Consider the following 13,207-nt stretch of genomic DNA (forward strand, 5'->3'; position numbering starts at 1 on the left):
CCTGGCTGAGCCTGGCCCCGGCAGGATCCACTCCCAGGGAGCCTGGCAGCTCCCTGCTTCCCAAAAATAGGTTGGAGAGCCTGACCTGGAAAAGACCCAGGGAGCTCAGCGTCCTCCAGGCCCTGCTGTGCTGGGGTGGGTGAGAGGGGGACACCAGGGCTGGCAGGAGCTCTCTGCCCTTCTGGAGCATCTCAGGAGAATCCTCCTCTTCCTCTGCGAGCCAGGGCACCATCCCCTGTTCAGCGCTGAGGAAAGGACCCGGAAAACACAGAGGAAGCCGGGCTCAGTGCAGAGGAAGAAGCGGGGCTGGGATACAGCAAGCAGCGAGCGGGCAGCTCAAGGTCGGAGGAAACAATGCTGGGGATGGAGGGAAGGGCCGCGGGGCCCGGGAGGGGCTGGACCTGCTGCCCGTGCTCGCTGCACGCAGGGCGGAGGCTCCGGGGAGGGCTCGGTGCCAGCACAGCCCCGCTGAGGGTGGGATGCACCCACCAAGCACGCTGAGCTCGCTCATGTGTGTGTGGCTCATGCCTGTCCTCCCCTCAAACCCACCGGGCAGCCCCAGCCTGCTCCCGGGGTGCTGGGACCCCTCATCTCACAGAAAGTCATTCCTGGGGCTGCAGGGGCAACATGTGAAGGGATGGTGAAGCAGATGGGTTGCAGTTCTGCTTCACAACTTGGCTTCCATCATCTTCTCACCTCTAGCAGCTCTGAGGCTTTCCCCACTGCATCCCAGGTTAGCTCTCAGGGTGCACAATTGCTCCCTTACCCAAATAAATCATGTTTGGGTGGTCCCATTTTGCAGCCTGCCAGGGGAAGCTCTCACCCCTCTCCTGCAGGCGCTGGCAGGGCAGGGACATCAGCTTTCTGTGCATGCACAGTGGCCAAAGTCCCCAGAACCGTCACTTGGTTTTCCTGGGCGGTGGCCAGTGGTAAAACTCAAAATAAATATTTCCCTTGCCTCCAGCACTGCCTGCCCCACATTAGACAACAGCTGCAGAGGATTAACGTCGTCCTGGAGGTGTAATCCTTCTATAAAGACGACAACATTTGGCCCAAGACATCCAGGGAGATGCAGAATGGACAAGAAGCAGAGTTTGGCCCAGATTTTTTGATTCCTGTTTAGCCCTCTGTGATAACAGCTCTGTGCTTCTTTGCCAGGACCTACTTGATAGGAAAGTGACAAAGTGCAAGGGGACAAACACAGGCAGGGACAGCAGCTTGTATCAGTGTCCTGCCAGACAGTGTCTGCTGGGCTGGACGCTCACAGGATTCTCTGCCTCAGCAGCAGAGCAAACTGAGAAAGCTTTCCAGGAAAAAAACCCCATTGCCTACTTGCTCTGCCAGCAGCTGCCACCTGCCCAGGCAGAGCCACTGGAGCCGTGGGATGTCCCAGCTTGGCTCCCAGCACAGGCACTGCCAGCTGCTCCAGCCCCAGCCTGCTGCTGCTGGCCCAGCCCAGGGCGGGTCCCTTGCTCCAAGGAGCTGCAGGCTGTGCACTCACCGTATTTCAGCACCCAAGCTCTCCAAGGGAAGCTTTGCTTTTCATGTAGAAAGCAGCTCCCAGCACTGAGGGCCTGACTGAAGTGTCCAAGTGCAGAACCTTGCCCCAGGCAGTGGAAGACAAAGGTGAAAAGCTGGTGCAGAGAAGGAAAACTGATCTTTGGGTGGGCCCTGCTCTGCCTGGGGTTGAAACCAGGGCTCCCCAGAAAGATTCTTTTCTCCTCCACTAAACATGAACTGCAACAAGAACTTATGCAGGGAGGAAGGAGCAGGCCACCCACAGAAAGGTGAATGAGATATTTAAGATCTTTTCTCCACAGGCTGCCTGCACTGAACTGGGACTCCCCTCTGCCCACCCCTCATACCCAGGAGCAGGCAGGCAGGAGCCATCCTTGACTCCCACCTCTGCCCCCACCTCCTTCCTGCATTCTTCCACTCTTCCCATGTAGGAGGACATTGCATCCCAGCCATATGAAAAGCCATAACCAAAGGAGTAAAAAGCTGAGTGCTTCACCACAGGAGTTTTGCTTGTGCACATTTAGGAAAGGGCTGCTGACAGGATGCCTCTGACATTCTGGCCCATCCACCAGCAGCATCCTCTTCTCCCACAGGAAGAGCATCCAACTTCACCCACCTTCAGCAGGATGGTTGAAGTTTTGATGGGAGATAGGGATTAGAAGAGAAAGATTTTGGAAGCACTGTGTAAATCACCAAGCATCTGGCTGTAAAGGAAAGAGCCAGTATCCAATGATGCTCCACTTTGTGCAGCAAGTAAACAGGAAGATTCAGTATTTTGTTTCGTATTTAAAAATACACAGAAGGTCCATATGGATGTAAGGGTTTGTGGCTGGGAGTTTATTCCAGCAAATCTGCTGGCACAGCTCCTAGAGGTCGGGCAGGAATTGGCAGCAGGGCCCATCTGATCTCTGCAGAGGCAGCCAGCTCGGGGCCCAGGGGAGCCCAGCCCCTCTCAGTGCATTAGGGCTGGTCACTCAGGGTGAGCTCAGCTCCTCCAGGACCAGGGGAAACTCCAGCACAGGCCCCAGCAGGGCAGGGAAAGGCAAGCAGCAGCTCCTGCTGAGTGTTCAGCTGCCAAAGACTGCCAGAAACACATGGTGTTGAGCAAGGCCTTGCGGGAAAGGATGCACATTTTACCCTCCTGGGGTCTGATGGATCTGCTCAGCAGCTCCCCCAGCTCTGGCAAGCTTTGCAAACATGGAGAAAGCCTCACCATGGACTTCATTAAGGCCAACCCTTGGCATGAGATCCAGTGCGATTCCACTGAACAGATCGAGTGCAGCCAAGCCTTGACATGTCAATGCAAGATGGATGGTGCTTCCTCATGTAGGCTTCCTTGGCTGGGCTCCTTAGAGCTACCAAGCTGTTCAGCTGCTAGAAGAACTGCAAAGGTCTTCTCCAGAAAGCCTTCTGCAGGTGCAATCCAGCCCCACGTGGCAGCAGCTCCAGTTCAAAGCCCAGCAGCTCCATTACAGGTGTCTGGAGAGGCCACAGAGGTGCAGAGAGAGGGTGCACAGACATGCCAAACCTTTAAACCAGGCAGGGTCTCAGTGGTCAGGATTAAACACAGAATCTAAGGCAGGTGTCCCCCAGCAGGCTCTCCTCCTCCTGGGAGAGAGCAGCTTTGTTCTACAGAGCAGTAACAGAAGTGAAGTCTTCCCCACTCACTGCACAGCCAGGGAAGGATCAGTGCCAGCCTTGGGGACCTGCCCTCCACAGTACTGATGGGGGCTTGGCCCCAGGCAGGAAAGGCATAATCTACTCCCAGCCTCACCCCCTTACTGATGGAGTCTCTGCCTCCCCTTCACAAGCCTTTCTACAACAAAGGCAGATTGGTGTGAGGCAGGGAAGGGCAGCTTCAGCACAGGAAAAGACTTCCGGCTCCTGTTGTGCTGAACCTCCCCCCTTTGATCCCTGGGGAAGGGACAATCTGGCAGCTGGAGCGCTATTGTGTGCCTCGTGCTGCTGAGGGCCTGCCTGAGAGCTGGAGTGAGCTGGTAACCACACCAACAAAACTGTGCCCTAACAGGCAGGTAAGCCTAATTTGTCACTGCTGGGGAAAATGGCTTCAAGGAGAAAGGGAATGAAAAACCCATTTTAATGAACAGCACGAGTTTTTGTCATAGTACCACAAACTTCATGGATTGGAGACAGTTTCTGTATTCTCTGTGGAAACCTCACTGATTTTCCTCTCTGGTTGTGTCTGTGCTATTCCTTAAACAGTGAGGGTGCTGATCAAAGTCAAGTTCAGAGGCAAATTCTAATATTTGGGTTCTCAAAGAAATTCTCTGGCACTTTCTGAAGCACTAGAAAGTTAGGGATCCATAAAGGAGGAAGAATACAGAAGCAGATTTACAGAGCCAAATGTTTAATAACTTTTCAAGAACAAGTATTACATCCATATTTAGAGCATATATAAGAGATGGAAACAAGGAAATAAAAAATAAAATTGCTAACTTCAAGAGGATACACTTAACTCCACAACTCCTGCTGAATCCCTTCTTTGGAGGCACAGTGGCCACTTTGAGCAAGACAAGACTGGGTACCAGGCCACCTGCAGAGTTTAGGCTCAGCACTTTAGGAACAGCCAGGAAAACTCTGACTCTGTACAATTTGCAGGCCAACATCTCTTCCCAACGTGATGTTATTGCTGGACAGAGCAGGGAGAAGAAAGGAGACACTTACAAGACTTGGCAGCACAAGACAACAGTACTGGGAGGGCTCCAAGCACTCCCCAGACACGTCTGTGAGGCTGCTACAGCCCAGGAGGCAGTGACAGGTTCCCCAGAGGTGTCACCTACAGTTAACACTGCCTTCTACCTCCCACTACCATCAACCCCCAATGTCCTCCCTCAGCAGCTTGAAACTTTGCCAAGGAATCTTCTTTGCTAAAAGAAGTGTCTGCATTGGGACAGGCTGGCCCTGGCAAAGAAGGTGCTTCCTCACAAGCCTCAAAACTGCTGCATGTTGCTCAAGATCTCTCAATATGCCAGCATGTTCACTCCTCTCCCATCACTGCAGGAGCAGAGCTTGGCACCTCCTCCTGAGGGCAGCCATGGTGTCTCCTTCCCCCCTCATGATACCACTGTCTGGTACTGGGCGGGGAAAAGATCGGAGGGGACTCATTTTGGGCTAGAGGGACCCAAACAGAATCTCTCCTGGAAGACAAATGTGGAGCTGCAGCTGCTCTGAAGAGCAAAGTTGCTGAGCTGAGTCATGGATGAAAGCTCTGGAGAGATGCCGGGAGGCTGCAACTGCCCAGAGTCCTTCAACACAATCAGGGAGGACGTGGAGAGCAGCTGAACAGCTCACCCTGCTCCTAGATGGGAGTGACAATTTCCATGTGTTTTGGCAGGAAAGCTACACAACAAAGCACCCCAGACAGACTGCTCACCCCGGCAACAGAGAGGGTGCTCCTTGGCCGGCGGCCAAAGCTGGCAAGAGCTCTGCTGCCACAAGAAACTCCGGGTTGCGAAGGCAGCAGGAGGAGGCAGAGGAATGCTAGTCTGGCTCACTGCTCTCCCACCCTCCTTCCCACATCTAGCTCACCTTGGCCTTGTTCTGGACAGGCAGATACAGCTTGAACTCGGCTGGGAGCTCATCCTCTGAGTACAGCCGGTCAGAGAAATACACCCGTCGGATGCGACAGTTGGCGTGGATCTGGGAGTCAAAACAAAGAGTCAGGCCATTTTCCACACGCTCTTTCCACATCCAGCTTTGGTGTCATGCTGCAACATGGATTCTTTGGCTCAGCAGCTGGAAATCTATCTCACTGTCTTGCTTTTTTGAATCTGACAGGGCATCAGCAAAATGTTGGTTTGTTCCCTCTGCTTTGCATTTGCATCCCTGTCTCCAGGTATGAACACTCAAAAGATTTGGCCAAGCTCTGGTATCTCTGTCAACTGTCTTAGTTGCTAAGGGGATTCTCTACTGTGAACCGACCTGTGCTTTGCTGGTATCAGCACTTGCCAGAACACCCACAGCCTCAGCCTGCTGCATTTTTAACACGCCCACTTCAGGGCCTCCCTGAGGTCAGGAATGAGCCTGTCCAGCCTGTGCTGCCTGCACTATCAGCTGGCAGCAAAGTAGTTGCTCTGGTCCCCGTCGTGAGTATGTGAGAAAGCAGACAACTCTCAGCTGACTGCCTGCACCTCAGGGCAATCCTGCAAGGAACTGCAGCACTCCCCTCACACCAAGGAACAGGCACGCTCCACACACAGCATTCCTCAAAATAACACACACCACTGAACATGACTCCCTAGCATATGGAACAAGTTCCATGTCCTCAGCAGGAACAAACCCTGCATCAGCTCTGTTACAAGGGGCTCAGTGAAAGCAGGGTAACTCCACTACCACAAGGAAACAAGCTTGACCAGGGCTATGAATGGTCTGTACACCATGGGGCTGTCCCATCCAGGTTCCATTCAGTCAATCACTGTCCAAACTATCTGGACAGTAAGGCAATACACAGCTTTCGTGGCATGCCACAGGGAACTGCAACTCTCACCCTAACCAACAGACAGCCAGAGAAACAAGAGGGAAAAGGGCTCCTTTATCCCAGCCTAGGTGAGGCCTCAGTCAGGCCTTGCTCACCTTCCATGGTGCTCTGCAAAGAGCAGGGCTAGGAAAGGAACCCCAGAGGGCTAAAGGCAGATTCCCATCCTGCTGTGCCAGCCATCAGGAACACGAGCAGCCCTTGGTTTCCCAGGGCAGCCCCTCACCTGCACTCTCAGGGTCTCGATGTAGTTGGTGCCGTAGGCGCGGCGCGTGAAGTCGGACAGGTTGAACTGGATCTGGTTCCAGCCGTCGTCCAGCCGCATGGGCATGGTGCAGATGAACGGCTTCACCCGCGTCGTGCTCTGGTAGTTGCTCGCCCGGAAGCGCCGGCGGACGTTCTTGTCATCCAGCACCTGGCAAGGAGGGCAGGCTGCTCACCCCGGTGCCAGGCTCCCCAGGACAGCACCACCCGACTCCAGGAGGGCTCTCTACTCCCACCCCTCCGTTCCACGGCAGAAGGAATTTAACACAGGAAGCAGACCCATTTTCAGGAATAGCAACAATGTGTTTGTCAGCTGACTGATGCCCCCATACCAGAAGACCTGACACACCACATGGCCAAGAAAGCAAAACTGTTTTGGGGATCACTCACTGCCTGGGACAAGTTCCAACACAAGACTGCAGGCTCTCTGGCGCCTTCCTCAGTGGTCCCTGGAGGGGCCTCCCCACTGCACACTCCTCACCTGCACTTCAAAAGTGAAGTATTTTTTCAGGTTCTTGATGATCATCACTAGGAAAGGTAGTTTGATGCCCAGGGTCTTCTTTGGGTCAGCAGGGCACGTGATGTACGTGGTACTGAGAGGTGAGAGAAAAACACTTTAGGATCTCACAGGGCACAAAGTGCACAGCCCAAGGTAACCTGAGTCTCTCCCTTGGCCCAATGCAGCCTTGGAGAACAGGAAGAAATAGGTAACTGTGATCATAAGATCTCAGCAACAACCAGGGCTTCCTCTAACAGGAGGGGGAGCTTCAGAGGTAGCTGCAGGCAGAAAAAGATAAAAGGCACAAAGAATGCATCTCAAATTGCACTTTTCTCACCCAGGGCATGAAACACCTTCCTGGACAGCTTCACCTCCCCAGTTTCAAGGCCATGTCAGCGCTGTTCATTAACACAACCTCCCCCTACCCTTGACTGAGCAGGTAGAGCCCTCTAGATCATAGCAGAGGCCCTGTGTGCTCTATACAGCTGGCAAAACAGAGTTTGTGAGCCCTAGGAGTACACGTCATGCCTGGCAAGTTTTGTATCAACACTTCTTGGAGGAAGAGAAGCATTGGCTCAGTCTGTCTGCAGGAGAGGAGTCTCCACTGCCCTTATAAGGAGAGGCCTGCTCTGAATCACCCCTGGAGAAGCCTTGGAGACTCTGAGCCGCTCATGGAGCTGGCGTCTGTCTCCCGGGGCGATGGAGACAAGGTTGCTAAGAGAAGCTCCACAAGCAACTCCTCTCATAAATCTCCCTCTGATCTTTCTGCAGCAGGGAGAGCAGCTGTCACGTGAGGAGAACAGGCCCAAGACAATAGAAGAGACAGCAGACAGTGCTGCTTTTTCAGTAACTGGCAGTGCTGACTGAGGCTGGGTATTAAATACCGCTTTTTTCCCCTTGAAGTGATGGAAGAATAACGGGATTTTATTTTTTATCCCTTAGCCCCAGTGAGGATAAGAATGAGAGCTCTACAAGCACATGCAGGGAAATGCTCAGCACACTGCTACAGGGGAGTATCAGTGACATGACCCAGATTCTTCCATTTATTGCCAAAGACATTGCCATCACATTGCTGTAGTTTGAAGATGATGCCTGCTGGGCACTGCCATCTTTCACTCTGCTCCAGGGCAGAGTTCTGCTCCCCCAGAACAGCAGAAGAGGCTTCTCCTACCTGACATTTGTTCCCTCAATCTCCAGCACCAGTGACTGAATGTCATTGTCCGTGATTCGCTTGATGTGGCCATTGCGCACCTGGAACAGAAGTGGGGCACACAGCACAGATGTCACTTGAGAGGGAAAAAGAGGCACACACAGCTCCATTGAGAGAAGGGGTAAGACTCCAGGAGGGCCCATCTACATTCCCTTGGCTCCTACTCTCCTGGACCTTGCTGTTTCCAAGGCTTTGATCACTGCCCCAGAGTGCCAGCAAGAGTTTATGGCCCAGCATGCTGCACATACACGGAGTGCAGGACTTCCATCTATCCAAATATGCTGCACTGAACACAAGGGACTCAAGCTCATATCAGAGGCCCAAATAAACAAACATAAAAGAGTGAGAGTTAAACTTGAGTGCTATAAGGGATAAAAACAAAGACAAGCAATACAGGGGAGCCACCAGCCAGCCACTGGTCACCAAGGGAACTTGGTTTGTACTGCTGGGCATGGCTGACTGCCTCTGGACACTCACACACTCAGGCACACTCTTGCACACTCTTGCATACCCACGCTCTCTCCACAAGCACAAGCAGTGCACATCCTACTAAGGCCAAAAAATATATGGGTTTTCCCCACGTCACAAAAGCTTGAGATATTCCCTAAGATCTAAAAGAAGCAGAAATCACAGCCTGCTGGTTCTCTTTGCAAAGATATGAAAGTCTACATTAGGACAGCTATGAACCCAGTAATCTCAGACACCCAGGACATGGGAGAATGTCAAATACTGCTTCCAGTTCTCACCAAAATGACAGGGGTATTTCATGCACTGCTGAAGAGAGCATGGCAATCCTCAAAACAAGCACACCCAGGCTGGCCATGCTTCATGCAAGAGAGACTATTGCAAGAGTATTGCAGCTGAAAGGACTACTGCTGAAATCCACCCTGCAAGCAGAGCTCCCACTCACGGGCCACAGAATCATAACAGTATCACTCTGCACAGAACAATTCACATGGGAAGGTTCCTCCAGAGGTCTCCACTCCAACCTGCACCTCCAAGCAGGGTCAGCACATCCTGCTTATGGCTTATCCAGTCTGACAGCACTCTACATCCCCAGTCTAAGAGTCTTTAATGCGTCCCGTCCTTGCACCATCCAAATAAGCTGTTGATCCTTTTTCAAAGTCATGAATATTTGTGCAAAACATAGACACACACACACACACAGAGGCAGGGTGAGGCATTCCAGCTCTTCACAGAGCTACATGGGTACCCACTGATGGGCAACAGGATAGATCTGTGCTTCCTGTCCCCCATCTCACAACTTGTAAATGCTCACACAAGCCCACTCAGGTCAAACATCACTGCTGCTTGAACTGCTGTGAAGGTTTTAGTTCCTACTGAAACCACAAAAACTTCAGCTAAGGCTCATGCAAAAGCAACCAAATACAGGTTGTAGCCTTGGTGTCAGAGGCCTCAACAAGTATTTTGCGGAAACACAAAACCATGGATGGTTTGTGATGGGGGAAGCAGCACAGCTCAGCATCTCTAAACATCCTGAGGACGGCTCCTTGATGATATCCTGGAGAAGGCACAGGGCCCTGAGCAAAACCACTCTAAAAACTGACAGGAGGGAGAAACAAAGTGATGAGACATTCAGAACTACTTCTACACCCACAAGCCCAGTTCTGCACGCCTCTGGCGAGCCTGTTTGAAAGGTGGGTTATACACCAAAAGACCCCAACCTCGGCCCCACAGGGCCCTGGCCATCCCGCTGCCTATGCCGGCCTCTGCTGCAGCTTCCCCACAGGTGCAGCTTCTGCTGCCGGGCGGGCTCCTCTGCCCGGCAAAGGCAGAAAACGCTCATAATAACACATTCCCCTCAGACACACCCCAGGGGCCCGGTACCGGCCCCGGGGCCGTGCCGGTAACCAGTACCCGAGAGATCCCGCGATCCCGTTCCCGGGGTCCCGGTAACCCGGCCGCTGCTGCTCCGGCCCGGCGGGGGCCGAGCGGCCCCACAGGTGTCCGGAGCGGTCCCACAGGTGTCCGGAGCGCCCCGGGGGTTCCGGCGGCCCCGGGCCTGCCCCGGGAGGCCGCGCCGCTCCCCGGGCCGCGTTGCTGGCCGAGCCCGCCGCCTCACCTTCTTGTCCCAGATCTGGAGCGGTTTGCTGCCGATGCTGTAGAGCACCGAGAGGAAGCCGCTCTGGAAGGTGTTCTTGAACATGCCGGCGCCGGGCGGGCCGGGCCGCGCCGCGGCCGCCGCTCTGCCAGGACACGGCGGATCCCTCCGCGCCGCGCCGCCGCCGTCACCGAGGAACTACTTGGGGCGGCCCCGGATGCACTTCCCGGGGCCGGTGACGGTGGTGAGGGAGCGCTGCCACGGCAACCGCGGCTCCGGCCTCTGCCCTCCCTCGCTCCGCGGGGCTGCCGGAGCCCAGCCCGCTGCAAACCGTGCCCGGTGCCCTGGGCTCGGTACCGCGCTCCCCGAACGCCTGGGCTGGGCTGAAGGCAGGGACGCCTCTCAGACATCTCCGTTCTTCACGAGCCTCAGGCCAAAGGGGACGCCGTGGTTTGCTTTAACCAAGGATGGTTTTTTTTTGCCCCTGGGTTGTTTTTCGGCCTGGGCTCTACTCGTTCCTCCCAGGGACTCCCTGAGCTGCTTTTGCAGGACTGGAGCATTTGCTCCGCTTTGTTGCTTCCTTTGGCTGCACTCATTCCTGACTGCCCTTGGAGCCTCGTGTGTGTTCTTGCTGCTCTAAGGCAGGCAGGGATAACATACAGAGCCCTGGCAATATTGGGGTTTGATGTACAGCTTTATGGGTGTGAGAATCTCTTTGAGTAGATACAAGGCCTTGGCACAGCTGAAGAGGCTCAACAGGAACAGCTTGGGCTAAAAATTACATTTCTAAACTGACATACATTTCTTCTCGCTGTTATAACATCTGTTTACATCATCTATTTTCAATGTAGAGACACTAAACAGCATAAAAATTACATTCTGCACCAGCTTTATGGCTCTTCAGGTTAACTCCAGGCTTCTGTTGCTGACTAATGCCCCATTCAAATCCTAACAGTGTTGTCTGCTAGGTGTGCTTGTCTCTCCCATGGGCTGCAAACACTCCCTCGCAGCACCTGGGTTAGCAGCACTTCCTCCTTCCTTCACAATTCCTTGCTCAAACAAGTAGAGCACACAAAAAGCAAGGCATTAGTTAGAAATGATCAGCTATATTTAGTCAGAGGGTTAGAGTACACTTTATATGGCAGGATGAAATAACTTATTCCCTTAATCAGATGGTAGGAGACAACTGGGACAAATGTCCAGCTGCCATTCCTGAACAGCCGGCTCATTCACATGCTCTCCACTTACCACTTTAATGTCATGTTCTGCTGCACACAGAAATAGGTTGTGGTTTCATATTTTCCCTATTTCTCAATTAATTTTAAGAAAATGCAGCACCCGTTGCCCCTCCTCCTTCCCTGGGCATGTGTGGGCAGAGACAGAGAGCCCTGTAAATCATTAACCCATATTAATAATCGAGGCTGGCTTTGCGAAGAGGTCTCTGAGAGATGTATTTCAGAGACTCACACCCTGATGTTATCCACCTGGAAGACTGGTAGGAAGATGCTGGCATGTTACCTTACCCCTGTTTCCAATTCCCAGGGTGTACAGGGATTGAATTTGGGGAAGCAGATGGAGGAAAAGGCCCATCCTAAGAAAATAATCTGGCCCAAGCAGTGAGCAGAGAGTGCCTGCTCCAGAAATAACTGCCCACTAAAGCATTTCCTTCCCTTCAGAATTCTCAGCAATCCGATGCCTTCAGAGGAATGAGATTTTCAGGAAGCTTCTGAAATGTTTCTGCTCTTTAGTGTCACATTGCTGGGTGCAGTTATGACACCAAAATGTAGCAGGTCTCTCCAGTATCACCAAGTCTGTGCTTGCCTTGGAGCACCTGGTCCAGGTTCATGGCCTGGGAAATCCTAACCCAGGCCTTACCCTCTTGAAGAGGCTGGAGAGCAGATGGCCAGGGCTGAGCCAGCTCCAAGGACAGGGCTTGGACCAATAAAAACAGCACCAGATTCAGTCAGTTCCTTTGTGAGCCACGGCAAAACCAAGAACAAAGTAATGACTCCTGCAGGGACTGTGAGATCCTGGGATTTGTCCAGATGACTCCAGCTGGCTCTTCCAGCCTGGATTTTCCTACAGGAGCAGCACTGGGTGAAGGGCAGCTGTGATAGGGAAACCAAAAATACAATGGGGCAGGAGATCCATAACCAGCACATGAAGGAGACGAAAGGCCCAAAAGTGGCTTTGGGTGCTGAGGCAACCTGAAGGCTTTGGACCTCTCACTGGCTGAACTCTGAGCAGTGCAGAAGGAGGAAGAGGAGGAACCTGGGCTGATGCTGAGCAAGGGATCAGAAGAGAACAAGGGTGTAAACATCAGTGGGTGCAGAAGGAAGCAGTGCCAGCTACACAGTGCTCCAGTGTACTGGAGCAAGGTGGCAGAGAAAATCAAGGAAGGAGGACACAGTGTCTTGGAAGGACACCTGTGCAATGGGTGGAGCAAGGGGCCAGAATGAGCAAAACCTTTTTGACTCCAGACGAACTGGAGACAAGGATAGGCAAGGAAGAGTTTATTTCTGACAAACAGTCACTGAGAGCATTCTCTGGGGACAAGCTGTTGGCTTGGAAAGGATATGGGCTGCAATAGGCAGCAGGTGGCAACGGGGAACATGATCCAACAGCATTAGGAGATGGATAGATCTAAGCAGCAGAAGCAGTGCTCGGACGTGCCACCTGCTGCAGGGACCTCAGCTCAGCACATGCGCACAGTGCTGCTTCTGCCCAGTGTGGGCCCACTGTGGGCTCTGCCATGGGCTCTTCCCTGCTCTCACTGCTGGCCAGAGCTACACCCACCGAAACCAGTCTTGATGAACACAGATGCCAGAGATCAGCACAGTCCTGGATACAAGAGAGCTGCCATTAAACTCTTCCTTGGCAATGGACCAGTAGCTTAAACTTACCTGATGCCCATGTCCACATCTGAGCCCACAGCACATCTCCATGTGTGACACACCAGCACAGTGCCTCCCCACACCTGTACCCATTACAAGGGGTAATGCAAGGACTCACTCGTGCAATTCCGCTTTGGCCAGGCTGGGTGAGAGCAGTGCTGAGTGGTTCTGGGCTTGGCAGGAGCCCATGGCTGAGCTCCCCTCCCTGGGAACCAGCACCAGGTCTCTCTTTCTCAGGCAAGGGCCTTGTCTCAGAGGTACCCTT

General features: G+C 53.3%; 1 protein-coding gene across 2 annotated transcripts; it reads right to left on the reverse strand.

Moving 5' to 3' along the window:
• Positions 1 to 3,869: 3,869 nt before the first annotated feature.
• CFAP20 (cilia and flagella associated protein 20) lies at positions 3,870 to 10,245 on the reverse strand. Of its 2 annotated transcripts, XM_059481297.1 has the most exons (6): positions 10,070 to 10,245; positions 7,948 to 8,027; positions 6,759 to 6,870; positions 6,240 to 6,428; positions 5,068 to 5,178; positions 3,870 to 4,168 (listed from the first exon to the last, which is right to left on the reverse strand). In XM_059481297.1, the coding sequence occupies exons 1-6, from the start codon at positions 10,151 to 10,153 to the stop codon at positions 4,163 to 4,165; spliced, it is 582 nt and encodes a 193-aa protein (XP_059337280.1). In that variant the 5' UTR covers positions 10,154 to 10,245; the 3' UTR covers positions 3,870 to 4,162. The 2 variants fall into 2 exon arrangements, with proteins under 2 accessions (XP_059337280.1, XP_059337279.1); XM_059481296.1 differs by lacking the exon at positions 3,870 to 4,168 and having other exon boundaries at positions 5,059 to 5,178.
• Positions 10,246 to 13,207: the final 2,962 nt, after the last annotated feature.

This window comes from Ammospiza nelsoni, chromosome 13 (assembly GCF_027579445.1).
Source record: "Ammospiza nelsoni isolate bAmmNel1 chromosome 13, bAmmNel1.pri, whole genome shotgun sequence".
In the NCBI taxonomy this organism is placed as follows: domain Eukaryota; kingdom Metazoa; phylum Chordata; class Aves; order Passeriformes; family Passerellidae; genus Ammospiza; species Ammospiza nelsoni.